At 40.2% G+C, this 19,359-nt stretch overlaps 1 protein-coding gene and 1 pseudogene across 1 annotated transcript; both read right to left on the reverse strand.

The window, feature by feature from the left end:
- LOC119893000 overlaps positions 1-2,203 on the reverse strand; it is a 30,045-nt pseudogene extending 27,842 nt beyond the window's left edge.
- Positions 2,204-10,152: 7,949 nt separating this feature from the next.
- LOC119893010 (alpha-2,8-sialyltransferase 8F-like) lies at positions 10,153-17,254 on the reverse strand. The gene is made up of 8 exons (XM_038704930.1): positions 16,525-17,254; positions 14,785-14,859; positions 14,572-14,646; positions 13,022-13,166; positions 11,277-11,389; positions 11,089-11,181; positions 10,494-11,004; positions 10,153-10,377 (listed from the first exon to the last, which is right to left on the reverse strand). Exons 1-7 carry the CDS (start codon positions 16,614-16,616, stop codon positions 10,527-10,529), a joined length of 1,071 nt encoding a protein of 356 aa, XP_038560858.1. The 5' UTR covers positions 16,617-17,254; the 3' UTR covers positions 10,153-10,377; positions 10,494-10,526.
- Between the last annotated feature and the right edge of the window lie 2,105 nt (positions 17,255-19,359).

A 19,359-nucleotide genomic window follows, 5' to 3' on the forward strand; every position in this document is an offset into this window, starting at 1 on the left:
ATGAATTTTGTGTAATTGTCCTCTTGCTAATGCTTTTTTACTTTGTCGATGACCTCCCTGTCACACACATACACTTTTTCACACACACTTGATCTGATGAAAGAATAAACAAAAAAAGGTAATATAAGGAGAAGCAGTGACAGTGTTTGCTCTCACCTGTAGCCTTCACAGAGATCAGAGGGCCGAGGGGTGCTTTTATTTTGAGGAAGCAGCTTGTGAGGTTTGACATTGCTGTTGAGAGAACAAGAGAGAGACAGGACATGCGAGTAAACTGCTAATGCCAGACATAAAAACCCCAGAAAAACCCCATCCATTTGGCTCTAAGACCTCGATTTTTCTTGGCATTTAAGAAGAAAATCCTGTTTTTTAAATTTGCTGTATTTGAGCTCATGCACATATTAACTGTTAAAGATATGATGTAGTTTGTATGATGCTTTGGCAATGTTGTTGTTACACATTCATGCCAATAAAGCTAATTTTGAATTGAACTGAATATATCTTATATATATATCTTAACCTGCGATGGACTGGCGACCTGTCCAGGGTGTACCCCGCCTTTCGCCCGATGTAAGCTGGGATTGGCTCCAGCCCCCTGGCGAACCTGCACGCAGGATAAGCGGTTGACAATGGATGGATGGATGGATGGATGGATGGATGGATGATATTTCTTAAGGGACTTTATTGATGTAACAGGGATAGGTAAGACAGGTCTAGCTTAGAGTCATTAGGTTACCCCACAAGTGTGTGTTCACTGACCTTCCAGCTCTAGTTATTTCCCTCATGTAACTGTTCATGTTACATGGAGACAACTGGAGACAACAGTGAGACTGATTAAGGAGAAACAGTAGCTCAGGCGTCAGGCTAGCAGATATCGGTGTTCTCCAGGAATCCTACAAAAATGTTTACAAGAACTCACTGGCTCGACAGATTAGAGTACAACTCATGACTGTAGGAGATTCCAATATGGCATAGCATTGGAGTCTACATCAGATCGATGTTCTGTTCTAGGTTAAGGCCATCTAAAGATGACCAAAGAGGGAAACTTACAGGAACTAGGCAACGAAAGGGACCAAAAAATGTTACCCTTTAGATTTAGTGTTGGCATTGCTTGTGTACGCGTTGGATGCTGAAACAAGTTTAATTAAACTTTGCTATGTAAAACTTCAATAGTCTCTGAAAACCTTCTTCCTCGCACCTGACAGCTGGCTCACAATATTTCCTCAACATTAATTACATAAAGCAATCTTAATTATGCAACCATCTCACACGTTAATGCTTTTATGTTGTCAACTATGCGGTTCAGGATAAAGATCTGTCTGCATGAATTACAACACTAGTCAGTGACCAGGCAATGTTCTGCATTGAGGGATCTCCCATTGACCTATTGGGGCAAAGCAGTGGGATATCTGGCTGCTTCACACGCCATAAATGAACAACCAGTGTACAAACTCACCAATGTAATGTCTGTGGTGTGTGGTATGTGTTGCTTCTACAATTTGCTTCTTCTTTTGAATTTCCTCAAATAGATACTAGCAACAACATGGCACCATTTTAACATCATTAAAAGTGAGCATCAAGTTCTTAATAATGGATAATAATGTCAGTTATCTTGCATTGAATAAGCGATGCTTTCCAAATTTTATTTTCCAAATTTCTCTATTAGTATCTTTACTCTTGAGTATGTAGCATTGTGAGATGAATCATGATATTAGTATCATGATTACAGATACAAATGGTGCCTTATGAGATGTATTCACACATACCTGGGTAAAAAAGCAAAAGCAAAATCCGCCTCTTTTTCTCAACACTAAAGTCATTTCACACTAACCTCACTGCCTCACTGCATTTTGTTTTTTGACAGGAGGATGACATAAGTGGAAAAGAAGTGGGGAAAGAGTGCAGAAAAAGTGAAAAGATTTGGAATTGGAAATTTGAAAAGAATCAATATCATCTGCTATAACAGTATCTTCTAACACTCTTTTCTTGTAGTTTTGTCAAACTATGTTCTACAGGTGATTGGGAAAGGTATTACATACTTACTGGTCGTCGTATTTGTGCCAAATGAGAGTGATCAGCAGGCTCCCCAAACAGAGGAGAATGATCACCAAACAAAAAAGTAACTTCAAGAGTCCCCTCATGTCTCTAAATCTCATGCTTACTTCAGCCAGCACCCTCATGTTCTGTTCTCACTTTCTCTTATGAGTGTTAGTCAATGCCTCTCGGTTTTCTTCTACCTCACAACTCTCCTCCTTCACATCCTGTCTGTTTGGTATGACTTGTGTTTATCTTCACTCATGTGCCCAGTTATCTGCTGGACCGTCAGACAATATGAATTAGCTAGGTAGTCAAATTGTTTGGGAAACATGTATTTGCGCCTTCTCTCTCAGTATGGGTCTGACTGTGTGTAAATGACTATAGACGGTGTAAGTGAATCCAAAGTGTGTTGGTATTTTTGAGCTGGTGAGAGGCTGAGTACTAAAAATAACTTTGGAAGGATTGGAAATAGATTACCTTAAGGCGACAGCTTTGGGGACTTCACGACTGGCAATTTTTTTCCAAAATAACCAAAGCATTAAGAATGTAAATCAAATTACATCAATGTAAATTTCCCTCAACTGTTCATTTAATAATAATAATAATCTTTATTTGTAGAACACTTTTCAAAAACAAGTTACAAAGTGCTTAAACAAGTGTAAAGACAATAATACCCAAAAAACAATAATACAGAAACAATACAAGATAAAAGCAAGAAAACATTGAAAAGACTAAAATACACATTTAAGATAAATATAAAATAAGTAAGATAGAATAAAAGGGATAAAATAAAGTCAAATAAGATCGGGAAAGGCTCTCCTATAAAAGTATGTTTTAAGAAGGGACTTAAAAAAATTCACTGACTCAGCCGACCTGATTTCCTCAGGCAGGCTGTTCCAGAGCCTCGGGGCCCTGACAGCAAACGCTCTGTCCCCTTTAGTTTTCAGTCGAGACTCTGGAACAGACAGCAGACCTCTGCCCGAGGATCTCAAGGGACGTGCTGGTGTGTATGGGACTAAAAGTTCAGAAATATAACAAGGCGAGAGGCGAGGAGAAATGTTAACTGCTCACATACAGCATGTGGTGCGGTCCACACATGACTTACGTGAATGACTAATTATTCATGCAGCACACCTGGACACACCACCGGTCACTGAACAGATCTCTGCCTCACTGCCACAAATAACTGTCTCCACCTGCTGGCATGTAAAGCCGCCTGCTCCCAGCGCTGTTCCAAAGACTTCTATTCCTGTCATCATCACGCATACACCAGTAAACCGAAATGTGCACATCCCACACTATGAGTCATGACATCGTTCATAGCTAAACCTACTGTGTGAAAAACTTTTACTGTAACTGGTGCTGTTATGCCATTACTTATTTTACCAGAAGTAAAAAAAAAAAAAAGAAAAAAAAAGCCCTGTATGTTTTATTTCTACTGTGCCCTCAGGTCACCTGCAGATTTGGAGTTTTTCATAGCCCTGTACTTCTCGCCAATATACACTGATTGGACCATGCTGGCTGGCCTGGATTACAAACACCATGTCCACAGTCCAGCCAGGAGAAAAGCTGATGACACAGTTCAGTATGTTGCATTATGAGTACTCCTATGGATTTTACTCAATACATTTACAAGTGATGAGTCAAAAAATATTAAACAGTATGAGGAATACAGATAGATGGTGCTGATTTATTTTTTTGATTGCATTTTATGTGGAAATGCTAACTGCTCTATAAGAGAATAATGTCAGGTATTACAAACTTTTCACTAAGCTGATCCTCCTTTCTGTATTATCAAGGTGTACAACAAAAAGTCCAGGAAGTGGAGCTTGTACTCATTGAAGCTGGACAAGGACTACAGTTACATCGCAGACCTCCAGAGTGCCATCCTCCTCCTCCGGTTGTCTACTACTGAGGAGATGCCTAGAAGCAGAACCAGGAGACCTGATGATCCCCGTCAACATGGGGTTCAGTCAGGTGTCCCTGCCCCAACTGTGTTGCTAGAAACAGCAAAATATAAATCAAAAAGTAATATGGTTGTTTTTGAAATGTGGTAATCATGTCAGAGAGGTGATTGTGAAATATTTAATCATCTCCACAGCAGCGATATGATGCTACATGCAAGTCTGAACTGTCTTCATAATCAGTCAACACACCTTTGGACACCTTGTCTCTTCCTGTATATACTTATTTTTAATGATGTTTAAAATGATCTATTTGTGATACAGGTTGTAGTTTTAGCAGTATATAATAACAATAAACAAGTGTTATACCACATTTGAATGTCATTATTGGAGACATAAGACATACATGTAGTTGTTTGATTGTTTATGCTGTAAGTGTAAAGAAAAGGCATTTATCATTTTCAATGTTTTATTTAAAAAATAATGAAAATAATATCCAGAACAGGGAAAAATATACTTTGTATTTTCTCTACCCTCCTGGGAATAAAACTAACGATGTACAGGTATTTATCCACACAGTGGAAGGAATTATTTGTGTATCAGTTAGTGACATTACATCATACACCCTGCTAGGATTAAACCTCTGTATTGTCCTAATGGATCAGGAGAACAGTTGCAGAATTATATATATATACACAGTTTTTGCCAACTGCTAGGTTCTGCTAAGGGTGGGGCAATTAGCTTGTTTTTGGGCTGCGTGACTTCCCTCAGCCCTTCTCCCTTGTGTTCTGCCAGACTGACAGGGTGGAGGACTGTGGGAGCCCCTCTTCCCTTCACTGCATTTTGTGGTGTGTGTATATGATAGCTGTGTGCGGACCTTTAACTGAGCCTTATTGTGTGGTGTTTCATGTGTGTGACTTGCTGTCTTTAGGTGGTGGCGCACACCTGTGGGTGGTGGTGTCACGGCATCCTGGTGGCCATTGTGCTTTGGTAACAGTTTGCTTTTATCCTTTAGCATCTCTGCAGCATTGGCCTTAACATCTTGTTGGTTTAGTATTGTTTGAGTTTGTGTACTTAATAAAACTGCCCAAAACCTGATCTTTAAATATTTATGTTTCATAAATCACCTTTCCAGTTGAAGCGCATGTCTCTCTTGTAAAAAAAAAAAGCTCTGTAAAAAAATAAATCCCATGGGTTAAAACGAGAGATATCATAGATCTGTTCCCAAGCATGCTTATTTGCTTGTAGTGCTATTGTAGTGCTAACCTTTCTCCAAAGGAGGACAGTAGTCCAAAAATGTTCAAGTAGCAAAGAATTTATAAAAGATTTATATACATATTTATAACATGCCTGAGCTCCTTCTCCTTGTGTGCAATGACCGTTTTATGATGTGAAGACTATTGGATCTGAACGCTCGACATGGGCCTACAAATGTTGTAGATTTTTAGCTAAATCTACATCTGTCCACTGCAGAGGCTCAAACCACAACCTGGAGGAGGAACTAGTATAAATGACTATTGGTATAATATAACCATAACATTATTTACATTAGGTTTTAGTCTTCACTAACCCACTGTGCTTGTAAATCATTTATGGACATATGTGAGTGAAAGAGTTGCACTGCAGAGCCCTGCTTCACTGTACTATTGTACATAAAAGCCTACTGGATATTTATAATATAAATGTATATTAAAAGACATAAGTTGACATCATCCTTATTTACAAACAGTGCCACAATTACAAGATGCGGTTAACATAAATCATGATATAAATATCTGAAAGTGACAACAGGGCTCTTTTATGGTGCTGGAGGAAGGAGTGGTGTTCAGCATTAAAAGATCTGAAAGCCCCAGAGCTAGAGATAATTTTTGACTCTCATTAATGCTCACCAGGTTTCACACATTAGTATGCCTACATAACTTTTGAGAACTACAGGCTGCATTAAAAATATTTACTCTACTTAACTAACATAAGTTTTTTACACTGGCAAAAATAGCAAAGGAAATTTTACAACTCCACAGATTTGTTTTAGAAGAATTTTGTTTTGACACATAACAACAGTAGATGGTGGAAGCTGAGAGTTTTTAGCAGCTATAAAACCACAGAAAAAAACTGGAAGGCAGGTGAAGTTCTGCACAACCTGCAAACTCAGTGATCAGCCTCCTCTGGTAGCAGTGCCAGCCTTCTCTTTGATATAAACACAAGTCAAAAGGTCAAACCCTTAATTGCCTGTTGCCGCCACAGAAGGCGGCAGAGTGACCTCTGCTGGTTGAGCTTCCTCATAGCAAGAAGGCCTATAAATATGTTAGGAAACTAAAATATGAATTAAATAATATAAACTTAAATAAATTGGCTAACTGCTATCCTAAGCTACATATAACATTAGTTCAATTGTCTTAATCTGAAGTTACAGGTCACCAATGGCCTTACAAATGTTTAATTCTGCCAGAGCAATTATTTTATTATTTTTAATTTTATTTCAGTTAACTCAAGTGTTTTTTTCACACCCAGTGCTACTTTAGTTTTACTTTTAAAAAAAAAGTTATTTTAGTTTAGTTTTAGTCTAAAATCACCTTTCTAACTACATGGTACATGGGCTACTTTTATTTTGAAAGTTTTACCGGTTACTATCCCTTCCATAAAAGGACTAGACTACGTGACTTCCGTTTTTGGTTTATAACGAAAAACGAATTGAGTGAAGTTCACAGACTCTCTTCATTCTTTGTTCAAAAAGGAATAACAATAAAATGAATCGCCAAAAACAAAAAACGGGCCGTTTTTAATTGGTTTTTCGTTTTTTGATTCTGACACCAAAAACGGTTATTTGGTTTTTAGTTTTGAAACAAAAAACAGATAAACGGTATTTTCGTTTTAGTATTACAAACGAATTACGGATTATCCAGAGATACACAGACCAGTCAGCCCCACATTCACATAAACTCTCAGGCTCCACATGTTTATGCAACAATCCAGCCAGCCTAGATCACCAAACGTAGTGAGTCAGTTTCTCCACAGAGCAGTGACATTGGCTCCACTGATGCTGCCCTGATCTCTATAAGCCACAGCTGATTTACTGAGAGTTTCCCAGTCAGTCTCTTCCCCTGGAGGCCAATCAGCCCTCATTAAATTCTTCCCCAGTAAGCAAAGTTATTCACCTAAAGTATTTATTGCTTTGTTGGAGCAGTAAACAAACTGAAGAATAAATGGATAACAGGCAGCTGGTGATGCTTTGCAGAGAGAGCCAGCGGGGCCACTAGAGGGCGACTCTTGTCAAAGGAAGGAGCGATATGAGGAGGTGCCCATCCGCTCTAAGTCTACATGACTGGCAGCTTGGCCTTACTTCTCCATTTCAGTTCAATTCATGCAGGTATCTAGATAAAAATAATTATCTAGTGGCACAGTCTCTTTTGCTTATTGAGCCTGAGAAAGAAACACAATAATGTAGAAAGAAAGTTTCTCACTGGACAGAAATTACTTTTACAACTAGGCCTGCTTTTATTAGGATTTATTCTACTCAGCATATGGTTTCTGTCCGGTGAAAACCACAGGACTAACCAAGCCCTGTGTAATGTGCTTGTGAAATTCTTACCGAATGTGGGTTTTGAGTTTAGGGATAATGCATGCAGTGAAAAGGGTGTTGGCCAGTTTTGTTAGCAGAAAAATACCATCTTCCAACTCTTGAAACACTGAGTATTGTCTGTTTCTTGTTGTCAGTATGAGATCTGTGGTTTTCATTGGGGAAGAGCAGGGGGTCTCTGCAGTCCCATCAGGAGAATTAGAGTCTCACAAGCTGTTGCTGTGTCACTGGCAGGAACAACACGGGAGACTGGAGAGATGTCACTTCAGCTCATGTCAGCCGTGTCATTTTGTTTGTCACTTTGGCAGTTCAGTCTGTGACAGTTCAACTTCAGCTTGTGATGAGAAAACATCTGAGTCCGTAAGGCTTTAAATTGCATTAATGCTTTACTGGCTCAATATTTGTTCCAGTTAGCCACTGATTTAAAACAGAATTGTACTTGATAATACAATCACTTCTCCAATCAACCTGGACCAACAGAAATGTTCAGAAATCAATAAATAATAAATCACCAATAATAAATAAACAACAATATATGCGTATTGAATATGTGTCCTTGCTCTATTTGTTCTACTGTTTTCCAATTTGTGTCTGTCGTCATTAGCAAGTTCACAGCCAAACTGCTTGGAGAATAGACATCAAAAATAGAAATGGAAAGTATGTTTGTGTGATTCTCTGAAATAAAAAGACTTCCCCTGGAGAGACAAGCCAGTGGGATGAGCAGAAAGCTGCAGCTGGATGTACAACAAGGTCACTGCCGATATGAGAGGAATCCCATGAGCAATGTCTGGGATGGCAACTTGTGGCAGCTGGATATTTTCTCTAAGAAGAAACAAACATTTAATCCCATTAATGGCCTAATTGACCGGATGTACTAACCCTACACAGATGTCACTTTAGAGACAGTGTACACAGGTTACCGTAATGAATTGGGGGACAGTGAAGGGGGAATAGGACAAAAACTATCCCACTACTATCTAAGGTTTCCCTGGTTATTTTTTCTGTACTTTGTGTGAAAGCATCATCCGGATGTTTGCATGTCTGGTTCACCTGGTAACTGCGGGAAGCCATGCAGCAAGACACGCAGGAGAAGCTCAGTGAGGTGGAAGGTGCAGTAATGTAAAGGCCACTTACTGTTACACCTTTATGGAAAAATATAAGGCCAAATAACAAAGAGATATTACTATGGATTCATACATTTGCAAATGCACCAGCTCATGGCTTAAAACAACGCTTTAATAGATGTAACCAAAAATAAGAGATCAATAGAAGAATGCATATGAAAAGACAAAACTATGCTAACAAAATTGGATCATGTGGTGTTCCAGCCATGAACGAAACACTGAGCACAAACTGTGCCAAATGTGTTGTTTGTAAGAAATACTCCCTTCTTATGACAAATCTTGGCAGGATTTGGGCACTTAAAGGCTCAAAGATACATAATCATGCAAGCTGAGACGTCTGGGAACAAGCTTTTGGCCCTGATTAGACAAGTGAATTCCACTACAGCTAATGAATACATACAAATAACTTTTTCTGAATATTTATTCACTGATTCACTTTAACATCGTTTTCCCTCTCACCTCATGCTGTTCATGAAAAAAAATCAAAACAGTGAAAAAAATCGAAACATTCAGATGATTATAAAGTTGGCTCACACAGAGTTCTCAGGTTTGGTCATCTACAGCTTATCCATTACTTACTTACATTATTTCTCTGTGTAACGAAAATCACTGTTAAGACTTACTAAGTATTAAAAGGCAATACTTCCATTTGCACAAGGCCCACTACAGTTGAATATAAATGACTCCAAAGAAAGCTCACCCAAAGGCTGCAATTTTCACCCAAAGTGCACAATTTTCAATACCCCTAAAAAAATGGGAAACGGAAGACACGTAGTCTATTCCTCAACACCTTACACTGGAGTTAGTTAAATCTGCATTGATTTAGCATTTCCTTCAACTCTAAAAGTACTCGTTTCATAACCAACATCGTGCCAATATGTGTATGTTGCCATTTAGACAATAGCACCTATCCATCTCTGGAAACCGTTGTGATTTGGGTAGCACATTGCAACACAGGCTCACCATAGTAACCTTTGTGAGGACGCACCGCCTGTGTTTACTGCTTTTATTATTCCGGTTTCTTTCTGGCGTGTCTCTGTTTAGTTCTTGGCTCTGAGCCTCACTTAATAGGGTCCTGTGAGAACCACAGCAAACTCAGGGCAGCCATGATAGTTTGTAGTTAACTCTTCTGGGACATGAGATCTTGTCATTGAGAAGGTTTAACTCATGTCTGTTTCACATCCAGCAGTGAGAACGAGAGCAGAAATTCTCTTCTGCAACCAGCATTATAACTAGTGAGTATTAGTCAGTATCATTCATTTCCACTCAACAAAACTATACTTTCAACATATTATTTTTCAGCCGTTCAATTTCTGATGTGCTTTTAATTAAAATGTCAAAAGATTCTTCCCATTCAGTGTGCTGCTGTCATTAAAATGTGTTTTAGCCAGAATCAGACAGACAATCTTCATGGAAAAAGAGGTATTTGATTTTCTTCAAAATACATTCAGTTATATAACGTTCATTAGTACATGGTTAACATAAGGCACTATAGACCCTCACAAAGGCCTCACAAAGGCCTCACAAAGGAATTCCCATTTAAATCAAAATAACTCCCTCCAGCTGGAACATTTGCGGTAATAAATACAGTTCCAGACCAAAAGCAAAGCAAATTTTGGCTTCACCAGTGTGAATGCAGTCTGAACACACAAGACTGTTTGCAGTTTGTTTACAGTCTTATGATTATTCCATTTTGATTTCAGTGCAAATGTCTTGTTTGTTGATGGGCCAACACCGCATTCACTGTACGTCCAGTCATTTGCCATGCTTGGACACACTTAATCTGGGTCATCAGTAAAAACAGACTTCATGTGTGACTGGCTTCATTGTGAAGCTACCAAGAAGGAACTTTGCTACTATACTGTTAGCTGACCCTGGGTCTGGGAACTACTTTTCACCTGGTCGACAATCTCCCAGGTGAAGCTTGAGCACCCCCTGACTGTGCAGCCGCAACAAGAGGTCAAACTCAGCCGGCATGGCGTGGAATTTCGTTTTAGCTTGTCTATCATCGTAGTAGTGGTTAGTCAGGGCATGGAGTCCATGTGGGTGATTACTGAACGGCCAGAACCCGTACAGATGTACATTGTCACAGCGTTCCAGCGCAAGGCTAGCCATGATTATGCCGGTGCTGAGCCGCACTGCTCGCAGACCTTGGGAGCGCCAGAAGAGGGCCAGACTCTGGATGTAGCTGGGGTTGAAGAAAATGGGCCGGGTGGGGCTTTTAAAGTCCTCAATGGTGTAGACAGCCCGCAAGCACACAGGTGTGTTGTGTCCGAAGGAGAAGGCGGGAAGGAGCAGCAGGGAGTTGCCGTAGCTACGCAGACTCTCCACAAATGGACGGCGACGCCCATTTAGTGCCCCATACCTGAAAATAAAAAATACATGTGAAGCAACAAGACAAAGGAACATTTTAAAGCGACACTGCCGTGATATTCATGCTCTTGCTCACTTCTCTAGGAGTATGCTTGGGTTTGCTGTCACAAGGTCAGTCTTGATGCCCACATGTTTCTCATAGCCGTTTTCCAAAGGAGGAAGGTTGCACCTGAAGATGTAACAAGGATGAGATAAACACCGTTATATAGAATTTCAACAGAGATGAGTTTAATTCTGTTGGTTAACTTTGGACATCTTTCTCACCTGATAACAAATTGAGCTGAATCGATCATCTTCCCACAGCCACTGTCAGTCAGAATCCCTCCGTTCCCGACAACAGCACACGTATCCCAAGTTTTATTTGGGAAAGGATGCTCCTGGAATCAACACAAACAGAAAATGCATTACAAAAAATTATTAATAGTGATAATAATATACAGTGTGTGAATAACAGTCTTGTCACCAACATTTTTATGTTTTTTTATTGACATGGTGGGATCAAAGTCAAATAAATAATTGTTACTATGATTAATGATACACCAGTTGTGCCATCTAAAGGCAAAAGATTATTGCATTTCTCTGCCACATTCTGCAAACCCTGACATATTTGGTCTAGAAATGCAGACTTCAGAGACTGTGGGACTTAATTCGAACACACTCCTGAAAGATTCCTGAAATAAGATTTCAGAAGCAGAATCACAAAAAATTGCACCAATAATACAACGAGATTTGCTGTGCAACTCCTAAAATAAAAGAAACACTGTACATACATGCGCACACACTCATTCACCCTCAGTTATGATTTCTTTTTTAAAAGCTACATAATAAATACTAAGTTCCTTAAAATGCTACAGCGCAGTATACTATATTGCACATAATTTTGCCTCAGTTATTACATCATTTAACAACAGTTAGACCAAAGTTATTGCAGGTCATTCAAAGATAACAGAACAAAGATAACGCCTCCTGTTACAATTTGCACAACACTCATGAAAGTGTCTTGTGAAATGTAAGGGGTGTGATGAGGTCTTCCTGAGATGAATGTTTAAAAAAAGACTCACTTCTACTTTACCAGATTAATGTTTAAAGAGTTGAGATGTCTTTACAATCATTAAATAGATTGCTGTGGCCATTTGTTCATGGTTCACAGATGATGAATCTTAATGATGCCCTGTCTTTTCATCTAGCGCCACCAGCAGGTCAAAGTTTAAACTTATTCTGTGAAATATCTCAACATGTACTTTATATACTGGCACAAACTTTGTACAGACATGCATGATTCCCATATGCTGAATACTACAACTTTGGAGATCCCCTGACCTTTTATCTGGCGCCAATATGAGGTTGACATTTGAGGTTTTGAGTGAAATGTCTCAACAACAATTGGATAAATTACCATGACATTTGGTACAGACATTTATGTCCCCCTCAGGGTAAATTGGAATAACATCAGCATCTGGTATACATTTCAATGTATCCAGTGCTTTGAACAAATAGCTTAATTTCCTTTTATCACATGGCTGTTTTGTTGTACTATGTATTGTGTGTATGGTAGTCACAATTTTTACTGTTTACTTTTGTTTTATTGAGCTTTCATGCTGCTTTGCTGCTTGCTCTCCCTAATGTGTGAAATAGAGGCATGTACATAGCTGAGGTCAAAGTCAAGATTGAAACTCTTTTCTCGTTTCATTAGGAGGAAGAAATAGTGCTTATTTGCACAATTGTATAAATTATTAAACTACCTTCATTAATTCATAATTTTACCTGGTAGAATGTGGTGTATATTTTGAACATAATGATATTGTCACATAATACTGTATGATAACAGATAACATGCAGAAGGGGTATAGCTCAGTGGTAGAGGTCAAATCTGGGCGCCCCCTAGGGTTTTTTGTGTATCACAGTGCCCATGTGTGAGGAGACACATGACTTATGGCAGAACATGCAAAGCAATGAAATTATCATCCAACAAGCAACATATGTTGTGTTAATATTCACAAACATCATACCTTTGCAAAGGTGCTGAAAATCTCTGGGGTCACCTGGAGGGTCCTTTTCTTTTCCCCGTCGTACACAACCTTTGATCCCACTGGAATGTTGGCCTGGGTAATGATTGCCTTTTCAAAACCATTGCACTTGCTGCTCAGCTGAGATCTGGGGAACCCCAAGAACTCTGTTAAAGTTTCTCTATATGAGATTATAAACATTAATAAAGCATCACACAACTATTTGCTAGCCTGAAGATGGGAAGTGGAGTAACGGCATCTGTGTGTGCTGTCATCCGAGCTTCTCTGTTCTTTGTTTTGGTAGTCAGTCTGGCCGTGCACGTGAGTCCATTGCTGTGAAAATGTTGGCTTGAAAGAGAGCAATATAAAAGCAGGTTCTTTTATCATCTAACATATCTAACAAAGATTTTATATTATATATAATAAACAAAAAGGATCCGTCTGTTTAACAAAAAGGTTGCTCTCTACAGGGATCCTTTCTATAATGTCGTCATGTTGGACATTTTGTGGACGTATGCTGCGTTGACGGGTGCATTTGTCCCCAACAATTACATCGCAGCCAGTTTAATAGCTGCCGGGTCAGGACAGGCAGCAGAGTTCAGAGAATTAAGGGTCAACTAGCTAGTTGGTGATTACTGTACAATGGAAACACTAATTTGTTATAAACAGTTGTATGTTCTTTCTTTCCCATTTGATTGAAGTGTGTTTATGATGATCTGCGAGGTACAATGTCTGTTTTTCTCAATGGAGTCTGGTGGGCTGTAGCGCGCATTTGTTTTTGTCTGAGATGCTGGTGCTCTAGTGCTTTAGTGGCATTGGATGTCGCATACAGCTCCTTTGTTTAATATACAAGATGAGCAGGCAGGCTTTGTTTTGATGATTATAACAAAAAGGTTTATTTTGCGAGAATGGAAATCTGCCTCCTCTCCTTGTTTTAAGAAGTGTCTCAATGACATGGCATACATAGGTTTTCCTCATCTGACTCATAATGTAAATTTGTTAAAGGCGCAATCTGTAAGAAGTGAAACTGAGCACTGAGCTATAATATCGGACTTAAGCCTCTTGAGGTACAAAGTGGTATTACGAGACTGACCAGGACTAGCTAATAACTTTAGAAGATATCTCTGCATCACAATATATAGATGTCTGTGACATAACATCAGAACTGTTACTTCTTCACATTATGTCGATGATGAGTGTTCATTTAAAAAAATTAATTAATTAAAATTCTGGCCATATATTAAACATTGAACCTTTAGGATTTGGGGTCCCTTTTTAATCTGATCAGAAAGCAAATGGACTCAGCTGCAACTTAGTAGTGTATGTTGATTTATGTACCCCTCTTGAGTTTTGCTTGTCATACAATCTATTTGAACTACCTTTTAATACTCATTGTACATCCCCGGACTGTAACAACGTACAAACAATACTTGTCTATTTGGACATTTCTGTCACGGCAACTATGGACGATGGGAATACATCCTATCTGAGAGTGCAGAGACAATTATTTGTAATTCTGGCAAAAACTTTGACAAGGATTTTGTCTTTTTTACCTGAATTTTTTATAATTGTCCTCCTGCTTCTTCCAGGTTTGAGAGTAACGCTCTTTTACTTTGTCGATGATCTCCCTGTGACACGCACACATGGACAAATATCCAAATACACAGTCAAGTATGTAATCCCTGTAATGGTGTCATGACTGGATCTGATGAAAGCGTAAACAAAAAGGTCACGTAAGGACAAGCAGTGAATGTGTTTGCTCTCACTTGCAGCCTTTGCAGAGGTCAGAGGGCTGAGGTGCAGTTTTCTTTTGAGGAGGTGGTTTGTGAGGTAGCACATTGCTGTGGAGCAAATGAGAGAGAAATGGAACATGTGAGTAAAATGCAGAAGCCAGAGAGAAACGTTGTATACATCAGTTGAGAAGAAAATCATCTTAAATGTTCTGTATCGTTTGTTTCCATGCTCATGTTCATTGCATAAAGTAATCTTAATTATGTCAGCATCTAATGAAGTGAATGCTTTTATGCAATCAACTATGTAGTTCAACATTGATGCATGAATGGGGATTAAACACAAATAAACACTAAAGCAAACAGAGTGATCAAACAAAGTTATGCATTCAGGAATATCCCATTCAATGAGTGAGCGTCACACAACATCAATGAACAACCACTGTACAAACTCAAAGGCAGAGAAAGAGAGAGACCTTTGCTACTTAGATGCAGATATGATTCTTCCTGTTTATAAGCTTCCACAATGAACAACAATTAAAAAATAATTTATTTTAAGTGGACACAGGGACAACACATACCCTGTAGCTGTACACTGTATAATTTTCTGAATTTTGTCAGTGAAGAAGGAAGCATTTTAATTGCAGGCACCGGTAGACAGAGGATACTGACACATGATTGCTTGGTAGCCTGTTGACCGTAGCAACAGGTGTCAAAGAAGAAGGACTGCTTTGGATTTCTCACTTTCACTTTTCTTATCAGGTACCACCTTCCCTTAAGAGGGTGCAGTGGCATCAGTAACATATGGATTTTTAAGAGTTTATCTACAATCTTCTTAACTGAGACCCAAGATATGGCAGGTGGGGAGAGATGAGCCTGAATAAATATTTCCCTGGTGTTTTCATGGATATGTCCTTTAGGTCTACCTCTGAACATTTATGTGCACAGAGAAAGCACGCTCAAAGAAAACACAGGAATGATCTAATAGAACATCTGTCAACCCGTGACAGAAATGTTCAGACTCTTGGAGATGCCCAGAGTGTGCCTCTTATTGTGTGTGGGCTCCTCACTGTCAGTCCAAGAACACAACACAGTTCTTTAGTCTCTCAGTCCTGGGGGTTGTTAACATGGATGTTAAAATCTCCATCAAAAAACTACACGGTCAATGTCAGGACAGACCATAGACAGCAGTTCAGTAAAGTCATCCAAAAAGTTTGCACAGCATTTAGGTGGCCTGTAGATATTTAGAAATATAGCTTATGAAGAGGAATTCAACTGAAGAGTCACATCTTCTTGCATTGGGAGTCATTAAACAAAATGTCAACTCCACCTCCTTTCTTTTGCACTCCAACTTTGCTCATAAAGCTTAAGTTGGAAGGAGTTGACTGGATAAGAACAGCTGCACAGATTAAATTTTGATACATCGGTATAATCAGTTTAGTTCTTGTTTCTTATTTTATTTAGTTCAACATTCTTTTTCTATTACATATCAAGACCGGAACTGAGAAAGTTATTGGCACACTGGGCCCCCTGCTTATCCTGCGAAGAGTCATGGCTGCCGGCTGATAAGAGTTAAGTGGGAAAGACTGACAAAGTGTGCAGGGGGGAAACACTTAAAATGCATCTTCCCCCATAAACTATCATCAACTGCTATAGGAGCATCTTAAAAGCTACCACTCTTTTGTCTTCTTGTAGACCTTCCCAACTGGTGTGTGTGTGTGTGCGCTCGCGCACGTGTTTTCTATAGGTGGTCCAGAAAGGTGCTTACACACTTACTTGTCGTCGTGCAGGCTCCAGATAGTCAGCAGGCTCCCCACGCAGAGGAGAGTGATCACCAAAGAGAAGAGTGACTTCAAGAGTCCCCTCATACCTCTCCCCTCCTTCTAACTAATCCCGCTAGCCCCCTCACCTTCTGTCTCTCTCTGTCCCGCTTCACGTTGCTCAACACTCACCCGTTATCTGCTCTCTGTCACGCTCCCTCTGTTTACAGATTCCCCCCTCGGCTCGTTCTCCCCGGCTGAGCCACACACACACACACACACACACACACACACACACACACACACGCACACACACACACTCGCTCTACCTCTCTCTCCACACCGTTAATCTTTCGCTTCTCTTTCTTGTATTTTCTTTAAACTTAACCCCCCCTCCTCCTGCACTGGCGTGCTCTTCCTGTCTGATTTGACTCGGTGTTGGTCTCCTCCTTCCTCTTCGGGTGAATGAGAGAACGCCTCCTCAGTTAGATGCTTTCTTTTTATGCCTCTTGTTCAGGCAAGCCCTCTGTCCTCTGTGTACCTCTACCTTGTCTTTCCTCTCTTCCCGTTTGTGCCCAGGACAGCTGAGACAAACCCGATGGTCTGTTGCTCCACGTCCTACTTTACTTTAATCCTTGTCATGTTTCTTTGATTCACCCATTCTCTTTCCTCTTTTTCTCATGTGTTCACGCAGGCAAACTCTAAATCCTACTTTCCACTGCAGTCTCAAAGCCAGTCCTTTCTTTACTCCGCCCCAATCCCTGAGCCCCAGCCTGCCCTCTTTGCTTTTCCCCTCCCTTCCTTTAGCTATCCACGCCCACACCCCTTAAGCCCCTCTCCCCTTTGCACAAAAAGGCAGTAACATGAGTGCCCAGGACTGAATTAGCCCACAGTCTTTTTTGTTGCCTCTTGACTTGTGTGTGTGTGTGTGTGTGTGTGTGTGTGTGTGTGTGTGTGAGGAAACACTTTCAAAACCAGTGAGGGGCAGAGCAGGCGAGGGGCTGAGGCTTCCCTTCCAATCAGAGTGACTTCTAATACCCCTCAAACTCTTACCAACACACACACACACACATTTTATTTCACCTTCAATTTAAACATCACACTTTGCCAGCTGTGCCGGCTCCCTTTACAATACAAGTGAGTGTTTCTGATTTTGAGGGGCGGGAGGGAGTTGGGGATTGGGGGTTGGGGCCCGAGGAAGGGAAGTCTCCACTCGGCTGAGATGGGAACCTTCCTCTAACATGGCAGAACTGCTGGCTGGATCAACAGGATAAATGAGAGAAGCAGAAAGTCAGAGGGAGCCAGACAGAGAGACAAAACGCACAGAGAGGTGGGGAGTTGTTGCCCAGAAGAGCCATAACTCATCTGTCGTTTGGCTTTCATTTGGGAGCCCTGCGTTGCCAGCTGTGGGATGGAAGGGGAATAAAATCAAGGGTGTAAAGCTAAAGGGGATTATAGGAAATATGTTGCGGATGCGGGATACATTTCACAAACAGATGGCCACACCCAGTTCTCCCGCATTTATCCCTTAAGATTATTTGGGTTTTCAGTGGAAAATTCCAGACTGAGCTCCTAGCAATAAAGCAATTATGCCCCGTAACTACATGCTGAGTAAGCCGAGTTGTGCCACAGCAACCTCACCACTCAACACACAAGTTGTTGGGTTTTTTTTGGCACACATCAGGGTTTGCAGGAAACCTTTTGGGGTTGTTTGAGGCCGTTTTGATGTGACCAGAGAGAAGATGGGGACATAATCAACAAAGATGTGCAACTAATAAAATCAGGCTAATAGTACTGTGGTGTACAACATATGTGCATCTGGCCATTACGTGTATCCGGCCATTACAGTTTAACATAATGCTCTGCAGCTGGTGAGAGGGACAGTGAACCCTTATGGGGAAGTATTGATTGATGGGTGCAGTGTTAGGGGAAGTAGAAATTAGGTATAAAGAGATTAGTGTGTATAAAGAGATTAGTGTGTATGAAGGGACTGTACCCTTCTGTGGTGTCTAATAGATGGTTACACTTATTTTACAGCACTGTGCCCTTATATGGTTTTTAGCAGAGACCTAAACATGTCCTATATAAGCTGTGTTCGATGTACAGAGAGACAGAGTGGTCATCGGGCTGGGTCACTCTCCAAGCTGCTGCAGAGCTTGTAATTGATGCTGAATTCTTTGATGTAATAAACTTTGATAATCAAGAACAGTGTCAAGCGGATTTCTTCTCAACACATCATCGCAGCATTATCGTTCGGACACCACAGTACCAACAGAGACAGAGAGTTGTTTAGGGAAAGTAAAAGCTACACTTAGCTTTTAGCTACAGCTTACGCTTTTAGCTACAGCTTACACCTGCTTATCATTTATGCAATGGTTCCTTGACTTATGAGCAGATCTGGTGACTAAAGTGAGCAGCTAAGCCTCTTATTAGGGATGTGTACTATGTGTTAACAATGGTACCGGTGTCATAGTATGCAAAACCCCTGTCCAAAATGACTTTACCCTCTCAGTTTGGGATATTTTCTGAAGGATTATTTCAATGTTTAATGTCAAATTCAGCCCTTCAGTCCATGCATCTTCAAAAAATCTCTACCTGGAGTGGAAACAAACGATACATCACTATTTCCTTTTGCACTGCCATTTCCTGGATATACCCTACCCTGAAAGCCAGGCCTCTGGGAGAAATCACACATACATGCATCATGAAAATGTGGAAATGTTGGGGAAAAATGGGTTTCTCCTGCATGGACACACCATGAAAATAACAAGGCTGTGTGAAAGAAAAAGGAAGCCACTGTCCCAGAATAATTGTAGTGAGTTACAGCAACAAACACTTTGCTTCTTCAGCG

Source organism: Micropterus salmoides, unplaced genomic scaffold (genome assembly GCF_014851395.1).
Source record: "Micropterus salmoides isolate LMB-PRFRI ecotype aquatic unplaced genomic scaffold, ASM1485139v1 Ms_hic_scaffold_10, whole genome shotgun sequence".
NCBI classification, from domain to species: domain Eukaryota; kingdom Metazoa; phylum Chordata; class Actinopteri; order Centrarchiformes; family Centrarchidae; genus Micropterus; species Micropterus salmoides.

Excerpts from the sequence above, each read along its gene's own strand:
- LOC119893010 (XM_038704930.1), bottom strand. The coding sequence starts at position 16,616 with ATGAGGGGACTCTTGAAGTCACTCTTCTCTTTGGTGATCACTCTCCTC. Across the intron at positions 11,390-13,021 it reads TTTTCAGCACCTTTGCAAAG|GAGCATCCTTTCCCAAATAA; the intron begins GTATGATGTTTG and ends TGTTGATTCCAG. Across the intron at positions 11,182-11,276 it reads TCAGCTCAATTTGTTATCAG|GTGCAACCTTCCTCCTTTGG; the intron begins GTGAGAAAGATG and ends TTACATCTTCAG.